At 34.8% G+C, this 10,000-nt stretch overlaps 1 protein-coding gene across 1 annotated transcript; it reads right to left on the bottom strand.

Annotated features, from left to right (window-relative positions):
- Positions 1–4,008: 4,008 nt before the first annotated feature.
- Positions 4,009–4,816, bottom strand: LOC137627222 (protein starmaker-like). The gene is made up of 3 exons (XM_068358303.1): positions 4,736–4,816; positions 4,496–4,652; positions 4,009–4,442 (listed from the first exon to the last, which is right to left on the bottom strand). Exons 1-3 carry the CDS (start codon positions 4,814–4,816, stop codon positions 4,009–4,011), a joined length of 672 nt encoding a protein of 223 aa, XP_068214404.1.
- Between the last annotated feature and the right edge of the window lie 5,184 nt (positions 4,817–10,000).

The following is a 10,000-nucleotide window of genomic DNA, read 5'->3' as shown; positions in this document are numbered from 1 at the left end:
ATATATATATAAACTATAAAACCTTTCACAAAACAAGAAGAAGAGAAATAAGATAGAATAGTGTGCCCGAGTGTACCCTCAGGCAAGAGAACTCTAACCCATGATAGTGGAAGACCATGGTACAGAGGTTATGGCACTTTTAGGTACAAACAAAGCACTCTGCAGAACTTTTATAGTTTATATATGAAAGATCCAATTTAATGTTATTGCTGTTCATGGAATATCTCTATTTTGATTGTTCATTACTTCTCTTGCTTATTCATTTCCTTGTTTCCTTTCCCTACTGGACTATTTTATTTTCCTGTAGGGGCCTTTGGGCTTATAGCATCCTGCTCTTCCAACTAGGTTTGTAGCTTAGTTTGTAATAATAATAATAATAATAATAATAATAATAATAATAATAATAATAATAATAATAATCAGGTTAACCATGATTTATAAAATAAATTAGCAATAATAAAAGTTTTCTAAACTATAATCTGAAAACATATTCAATATTATCAACCCATCGTATTTTCTCAAAAAAAAAAAAAAAAAAAAAAAATACTCTTAATCCTTCTATTTTCATTCTATTTTTTCTTGCATTCAATAAATAACTGAAAAACAAAATATGCAATAAAATTACTTTATAAACAGCGGTTCTTTTGATAATTCTAATTTTATTTCTGATAATGTACAAACGTTGTAAAATGCAAGGAGTTCGTTTGCATGCTTATCTAATAAGCAAGCGTAACTGGGGCCCAAGGATAGTCAAAACACCGATAATAATGTTATCCAGAAAATTTGGGACCGAATATTGAAGTATTCTTTTATACCTCTAAGTAAAATTATTTCAAAACGGCTTTATTTTGATCCATTATTATTATTATTATTATTATTATTATTATTATTATTATTATTATTATTATTATTATTATTATTATTATTTCTATTATTATTATTATTTTTATTATTATTATTATTATTATTACAAGCTAAGCTACAACCTTAATTGGAAAAACAAGATGCTATAAGCATCTCGCTTTTCTCCAGTGGGGAAAAATAGCCCAGGGAGGAAAGGAAACCAGGAAATAAATAAACTACAAGAAAAGTAAAGAAAAATTAAAATAAAATATTTCAAGAACAGTAACAACACTGAATTAGATCTTAATTGTAAAAACTTGAAAAAAAAAACAAGAGGAAAAGAAATACTATAGATTTGCGTACCCGAGTGTACCCTCATGCAAGACATAAAACAGTAAAATTACTTACCTAATCTTTAAATGTAGGAGAGTTTCAAAATAACTGACCTTTAAATGCAACGGTTAAACACAAACAATTTACATGTCCCTATTTAAAAAAAGGTTAGAAGAGACTCTTTAGCTATGGTAATCAGCTCTTCTAGGAGAAGGACACTCCAAAATCATACCATTGTTCTCTAGTCTTGGGTAGTGCCATAACCTATGTACCATGGTCTTCCACTGTCTTAGGTTAGAGCTCTCTTACTTGATGGCACGCTTGGGCACGCTATTCTATCTGATTTCTCTTCCTCTTGTTTTGTTAAAGTTTTTATAGTTTATAAAGGAGATATTTATTTTAATGTTACCGTTATTAAAATATCTTTATTTTCCTTGTTTCCTTTCCTCGCTGGGCTATTTTCCCTCTTGGGGCTTTGGGGTTATAGCATCCTGCTTTTCCAACTAGGGTTGTAGCTTAGCAAGTAATAATAATAATAATAATAATAATAATAATAATAATAATAAATATATTCCAGTAACATGATTCACGTAATTTAAATAAAAAGCCCTATAGTAACCCTTGGCTAAATGTCGACCTAAAGAAAGCCCCCATTCAGTTCTGAGAAAGAAAGAAAGAAAAAAAGGAACTGAGGCATTAACTGACTTCTCAGCTCCTCAGGCAATGGAAGTCTTCCTCTCTATCCTTTTCTTAATAATTATGGATCAGTCTCTCAAAGGCGTCAAAAGACACCTTCTCTCTTCATAAAGCTTCCTTCTGGCTCTCACCATTCCATCTTCGACGGGGTTTCATCCATCTCGTGACATTCACAAGGAAGAGATATCTTAGATTAACATCATCATCATTATCTCCTCGTACGACTATTGACGCAAAGGGCCTCGGTTAGACTTCGCCCGTCGTCTCTATCTTGAACTTTAAATTCTATACTTCTCCATTCATCATCTCCAACTTCGCGCTTCATAGTCCTCAGCCATGTAGGCCTGGGGCTTCAAAATATCTGTTATATTTCATCATCATCATCATCATCTCCTACGTCCATTGATGCAGAGGGCCTCGGTTAGATTTCGCCAGTCGTTTCTATCTTGAGCTTTTAATTCAATACTTCTCCATTCAAACAACTCCTTCATCTCCAACGCTTATTGACGCAAAGGGCCTCGGTTAGATTTCGCCCGTCGTGTCTATCTTGAACTTTAAATTCTATACTTCTCCATTCATCATCTCCTACTTCGCGCTTCATAGTCCTCAGCCATGTATGCCTGGGGCTTCAAAATATCTGTTATATTTCATCATCATCATCATCATCATCTCCTACGTCCATTGATGCAGAGGGCCTCGGTTAGATTTCACCAGTCGTCTCTATCTTGAGCTTTTTAATTCAATACTTCTCCATTCAAACAACTCCTTCATCTCCTACGCTTATTGACGAAAAAGGGTCTCGGTTAGATCCCCCCAGTCGTCTCTATCTTGAGCTTTTATTTCAATACTTCTCCATTCATCATCTAGTTCACGCTTCATAGTCCTCAGCCATGTAGGCCTGGGTCTTTCAACTCTTCTATTGCCTTACAGCGTTAAGCAATTTTGTAGATCTAATCAGTTGTTAACCTTTACAAAAAATTGGGTTTGAGACACTGGACTTTTTTTTCTTAAAGAATAATCTCACAATATTCATAAGACTTAAATTACAGCGTTAACCAATTCTGTTAATGGATTCAAAATCTTCAAAAATTTCCTTATAAAATGGAAATGTAACAGTAGTTAACCTTTACAAAAAATGGCTTTGATGAACTGGAAAAATTCTTAAAGAATTATCTCATTTTCATTAGAAACTGGGGTGCCAGTAAAACTGAAAAATATGTTTTCTCTACATGAAAAAAGAGCTGTTGCAATAATGGACTCCATTTTCTATTTTGAAAAATGGGTTACTCATAAAATGAGAAACCTTTGTAATGTCCAAAGCTAAGAAAAACGGGTGCAAGAGATTTTCCTAGGATATAGCAAAATAAACTTTAAAGGTTTAAAGGCCACTTATGAATGACAGGGCAAGGGGCAGTGACATTGCCCTATCGAGTAGAACAGTACCCTAGAGACTGGCCATATCCATACGAGCAGCACCCAAGCCTCCACTCCACCCAAACTAGGACCAATGAGAGCCAGGCCATGGTTGCCGATGACTCAGCAGATAGACCTATAGGTTCCCCTAAATCCCCCATCCTTAGCAAACAAGGATGGTGAGGTTGCAGCGACCAAAGAAACTATTAAATCTGAGAGGGACTCGAACACCAATTTGAAGTTCACCAGTCAGGGATGTTGCCACATCGGCCACCACAACCCTTCTTGTAATAAAAGGTTTAAGTCTCTTGCTGATGTGAAAGTCAGTCATCGGAACAATAAAACATTCACAAAGCTTTATGGAAAAACAATTGTGTTGGCTTATGTGGTAACATACCTATCTGGTGATCACAACACTGGAATTCGAATTCCGATAAAACCTGTTAGTTCCTTTGGTCGCTGTGACTTCCCCACCCTTGTGAGTTGAAGATGATGGTTTTGGTGGAGCCTATCTGCTGAGTCATCATCATCATCAGCCATTGCGCGGCCCTCCTTGGTCCTAGCTTGGGTGGAGAGGGGCTTAGGTGCTGATCATATGAATATAAGGAGAACGAATGCCTTTTGCTCTCTCTCATTCAAAATGATTGATGAGCTAAAGGGTTGTGCGCTAAGTAATAAAGTACTTTACGTCTTTTCAGGGTCCTCAAAGGTTTCGTCATGGAATTAGCTGTCCTTGAAGACGTCATTGTCGTCTTTTTCGTCGTTGTCGTTGAAGTTATCTTTGTAATCATTGTTGTTGTTGAAATTGTCATTGTTATCTTTTTCGTCCTCATCGTTGAGGTTGTCCTTGAATTCGTTGTTGTTGTCAAAGTCGACATTGCTGTCTTTTTCCTCGTCGTCGTTTAAGTTGTCCTTGTAATCGTCGTCGTCTTCGTCGAAATTGTCATAGTCATCTTTCTCGTTGTCTTTGAAGTTGTCGTTGTAATCGCTGTTGTCGTCGAAATTGTCTCTGTCATCTTTTTTGTCGTCGTTGTAATCGCTGTAGTCATCGAAATCGTCTTTGTCATCTTTTTCGTCGTCGTAATCATTGTAGTCGTCGAAATAGTCTTTGTCGTCTTTTTCGTCGCCGTTGTAATCGCTGTTGTCGCCGAAATCGTCTTTGTCGTGTCTTTTTCGTCGTCGTTGTAATCGCTGTAGTCGTCGAAATCACCTTTGTAGTCTTTTTCGTCGTCGTTGTAATCGCTGTTGTCTTCGAAATCGTCATTGTCATCTTTTTCGTCATCATCGTTGAAGTTGTCCTCGTAATCGTCGTCGTCCTCGTCGAAGTTGTCGTTGTCGTCTTTTTCATCGTCGCCGTTGAAGTTGTCCTTGTAATCATTGTTGTTGGCAAAGCCGACATTGGTGTCTTTTTCAGCGTCGTCGTTTCAGTTATCATTGTAATCGTCGTCGCCGTCGAAGTTGTCATTGTCGTCTTTTTCATCATCGTCGTTGAAATTGTCTTTGTAACAATTGTTGTTGTCGAAATCGTCATAGTCGTCTTATTTATCGTTGTCATTGAAGTTGTCCTTGTAATTGTTGTTGTTGTCAAAGTCGACGTTGTTGTCTTTTTCGTCATCGCCGTTTGAATTATCGTTGTAATCGTTGTAGTCGTCGAAGTTGTCGTTGTCGTCTCTTTCGTCATCGTGGTTAAAGTTGTCCTTATAAATGCTTTGTTGTTGTCAAAGTCATCAATAAGGTCTCTTTCGTTGGCGTCATTGAAGTTATCCTTGAAATCGTTCTTGTCGTCGAAATTGTCATTGTTCTCTTATTCGTTGTCGGAGTTGAAGTTGTCAACGTTGTCGCCATTATCGTCTTTTTCGTTTGGCGTCGTTGAAGTTGCCCTTGTAAACGTTGTTGTCAAAATCATCATTGTCGTCTTTTTCGTTGTTGTCGTTGAAGTTGTCATCATAATCGTCGAAGTTGTCCTTGTCGTTGAAGTTGTCGTTGAAATCGTGATTGTCGTCTTTTTCGTTGTCGTCGTTGAAGTTGTCATTGTAATCGTCGAAGTTGTCCTTTTTGTTGAAGTTGTCGTCAAATTCGTCATTGTCGTCTTTTTCGTTGTTGTCGTTCGAGTTATCGTTGTAATCATCGTTGTCGTTGAAGTTGTCATCATCGCCTTTTTCGTCGGCGTCGTTGAAGTTGTAATCATTGTTGTTGTCAAATTCGACATTGTCATCTTTTTAGTCATCTTCGTCGAAGTCATCATTGTCGTCGTTTTCGTCGTCCTCGTTGAAGTTGCCGTTGTCATCGTCATTCGCGTCAAAGTCATCATTAACGTCTTTTTCGTCGTCATTGTTGAAGTTGTCGTTGTCGGAGTTGTCTTTATAGTCATATTATTCCACAGTGTTCACAAGGAAAAATCCCTTTTCAAAGCTAACTTCTCAGAAACCACGGTAAACATGTGAATCTTCTGTTTACTTAATTGTGTCAAAGTTTGACTGCACCCTTAGTTTACCTAACAATTATGAGGATTGATATCTATTTTTTTCTGGTGTGACAACAGAATGAGCCGTCCTTTTACTATTTCTTCTTCTTCCCCACTGTTATCCCTAGATTAAGGGGTCAGTTGCCTGATGCAACCTTTCCAATGCCTTCGATTAAAGGTATTCTCTTGTTATTATTATTACTAGCTAACCTACAACCCTAGCTGGAAAAGCAAGATGTTATCAGCCTAAGGGCTCCAAAGGAAATAATTGAATGATATCAGAAATAATGAATAATTAAAATAAAATATTCTAAACAAAATAGCAACATCAAAACAGATCTTTCATGTATAAACTATAAAAAGACTTATGTCAGCCTGTTCAACATAAAAACATTTGCTGCAAGTTTGAACTTTTGAAGTTCAATCGATTCAACCACCCGATTAGGAAATTCATTCCACAACTTGGTCACAGCTAGAATAAAACATCTAGAATACTGTGTAGTATTGACCTCATGACGGAGTAGGCTTGACAATTAGAATCAACTGCATACCTGGTATTACTTTTCCTCTCCATATCATCCTTCACCTCATCTCGCCATCTAGTTCTCTTCATCCCTCTTGATCTTCTCCCCTTTACAGGATACTCCCAAGCCTTCCTCTGCCACTAAAGGATCTCTATTGACGCAAGTTTACTTTTCGTTTAGGCATTTTGGTGTTGAGGAACCATACCTTTAATGGTATTCCGCTTCAAGATCCACAAAAAAGTCTTATGAGGAGAAAAGGTAAAATTCATTCGCCTTTACTGTCAAAACCTTTCCCGGAAGCTTCAACTAAAAATGATTGTACAGCTTTCTAGACTGATGAAAATATGTTTATTCTTTTATATCAAATTATTATTTTGCTCTTTATTGGGATCTTACAATTATCATCTCTCCTGTATAATAAAGAACAAGTGTCTGGATATATATATATATATATATATATATATATATATATATATATATATATATATATATATATATATATATATATATATATATATATATATATATATATGTATATATACATATATCCATATATATATATATATATATATATATATATATATATATATACATACATATATATATATATATACATATAGATAGATAGATAGATAGATAGATGGATAGATATGCATATATATATGTGTGTATATATATGTATATATATATATATATACAGTACATAAATATATATATATATATATATATATATATATATATATATATATATACATATACATATATATATATATATATATATATATATATATATATATATACAGTACATAAATATATATATATATATATATATATATATATATATATATATATATATATATATATATATATATATATATATACATATATATATATATATGTATATATATATATATATATATATATATATATATATATATATATATATATCTTTCCAATCATATTTAGCTCTCTCCATACCTCTTATAGGGGAGGAGGCAGAAGTCATGCCCTGGAGAGAGAGGAGGGTGCGTGTCACTCTTGACGGGTCGCGTACACTCGTTAATAGTAATCAGCACTATTAAGGGAGAACCCTACCGTCATTAACTTGCCCAGCAGGTTTCGATATTTTTCTTCAAGGCGTCAGGGGAAATCACTTCTATAAACTCCATTTCTCGATGTAGAACTGAGCATCACTAATGTCGTTCAAAACTTCAAACTTGCAGTAAATATTCTTATGTTGAACAGAATGACATGTCTCTTTTTAAGGGTTATTTATGAAAGATCTGGTTTTGATGCTGTTACTGTTTTTAAAATATTTTATGAATTTTTAATGATTGCTCATGTCGTTTATATACTTCCTTATTGCCTTTCCTCACTGGGATATTTTTTTCTTGTTGGAGCCCTTGGGCTTATAGCATCTTGCTTTCCTAACTAGGGTTGTAGCTTAGCGATAATAATAATAATAATAATAATAATAATAATAATAATAATAATAATAATAATAATAATAATAATAATAATACAGTTTAGTCCTTGGCATAAGTAGGAGAATGATGATTGATGATATGCAAGATGAAAAATTCTTAAAAATAACAGTACAATCACACAAATAGAAAATATATATTTCATATAATAGAGTGAAAATAGTTTTCAGTCAAGAAAGCTTAATAAACTCTAATCAAACGATTGAAACGATATAAAGTGATATTTTTCATATCAATCCTTCCTCTAGTGACGTTACAGTTTGAAGAAAAGCTTTTATTATTTATCTAATTAAAAAGTTCCGATTAAATCAATCCTTTAAAGCATTACAAAGGTAATATATCAGATAATATAATCTGAGGTATTTATTCATATCAAGTTGGATTACCTAACGATTATAACTAACTTTAATAATTTCAATTAAAGTCCTCGACGTAATGACTTAAATAAATTACCCTCGGAAAAAAAAAATGTTATATGAAATACGCTGTACTTATAAGATATAATGCAATGGATGTTGCAAACTAAGCTGAGGTAAATCTGTTTGATTTATGAAATAGGCCTTTAAGAGATACCGGGAGGCGTGATATTAGTCCCCTAAAGAACTTAATTATTATGAATCAAACGTTTCAACAGCATTTCTAATCAACTTTGAAACCTAACTCTCCCCGGGGGCTATGATATCAAAAATAGAGACGAAAAGGTTACGAAAGGAATGTGAAAAATAATACTCTAATGAAAAGTTGGAATGTATTTTATGTATTGAGAAAGTTTTTCGCAATTTAGGTAAAGTGTCAGCCATCTTGGAACTAGCCCTAGTTCGAGGTGGCCGGAGGTTTATTTTGATTTATGGGGGAAAATAAGAGTTCACGTACATAATCAGTATTTCCAAATATTAACGAATAAGTTGTAAGATTTTTTAAGTGTAGAGTAACGAAGATGTAATTCCATTTTATTGCTCTACAACTATTAAAACACCTCTAAAAGGTTAAAATCCCTGCCGATCTTTACTCAGACAGTCTCTATAACACTTACACTTCTAATAGGTTAAAATCACTGGCGTTCTTTGCTAAGACAGCCTCTATAACGTTTACAACACTTCTCAAAGGCTAAAACCACAGCCGATCTCTGCTCAGACAGCCTCTGTAACGTTCACAAGACTTCTCAAAGACTAAAATCACTGCCGATCTTTGCTCAGACAGCCTCTATAACGTTTGCAACACTTCTCAAAGGCTAAAATCACTGCCGTTCTTTGCTAAGACAGCCTCTATAACGTTTACAACACTTCTCAAAGACTAAGATCACAGCCGATCTTTGCTCAGGCAGCCACTATAACGTTTACAACGCTTCTGAAAGGCTAAAACCACTGCTAATCTTTGCTCAGACAGCCTCTATAACGTTTGCAACACTTCTCAAAGGCTAAAATCACTGCCGTTCTTTGCTAAGACAGCCTCTATAACGTTTACAACACTTCTCAAAGAATAAGATCACTGCCGATCTTTGATCAAACAGCCTCTATAACGTTTACAACACTTCTCAAAGACTAAGATCACTGCCGATCTTTGATCAAACAGCCTCTATAACGTTTACAACAGTTCTCAAAGACTAAGATCACTGCTGATCTTTGATCAAACAGCCTCTATAACGTTTACAACACTTCTCAAAGGCTAAAATCACTGCCGATCTTTGCTCGAACAGCCTCTATAAAATTTACAACACATTTCAAAGACTAAGATCACTGCCGATCTTTGATCAAACAGCCTCTATAACGTTTACAACACTTCTCAAAGGCTAAAACCACAGCCGATCTCTGCTCAGACAGCCTCTGTAACGTTCACAAGACTTCTCAAAGACTAAAATCACTGCCGATATTTGCCCAGACAGCCTCTATAACGTTTATGACCCTTTTCAAAGGCTAAAATCACTACCAATCCTTAATCAGAGAGCCTCTTTAATGTTTACAAAACTTCTAAAAGGCTAAAATCACTGCCGATCTTTTCTCGGACAGCCTCTATACGGTTTGCAACACTTCTAAAACGCAAAAATCACTGCCGATCTTTGCTCAGAGAGCCTTTATAAGGTTGGCAACACTTCTAATAAGCTAAAATCACTACCAATCTTTGCTCAGACAGCCTCTATAGCGTTTACAACACTTCTAAAAGTCTAAAACCACTGCTAATCTTTGCTCAGACAGCCTCTATAACGTTTACAACACTTCTCAAATGCTAAAATCACTGCCGTTCTT

Source organism: Palaemon carinicauda, chromosome 35 (assembly GCF_036898095.1).
Source record: "Palaemon carinicauda isolate YSFRI2023 chromosome 35, ASM3689809v2, whole genome shotgun sequence".
Classification (NCBI taxonomy): domain Eukaryota; kingdom Metazoa; phylum Arthropoda; class Malacostraca; order Decapoda; family Palaemonidae; genus Palaemon; species Palaemon carinicauda.
Note: the sequence above shows the minus strand (reverse complement) of the source record. Positions and strands in the feature narration are given on the sequence as shown.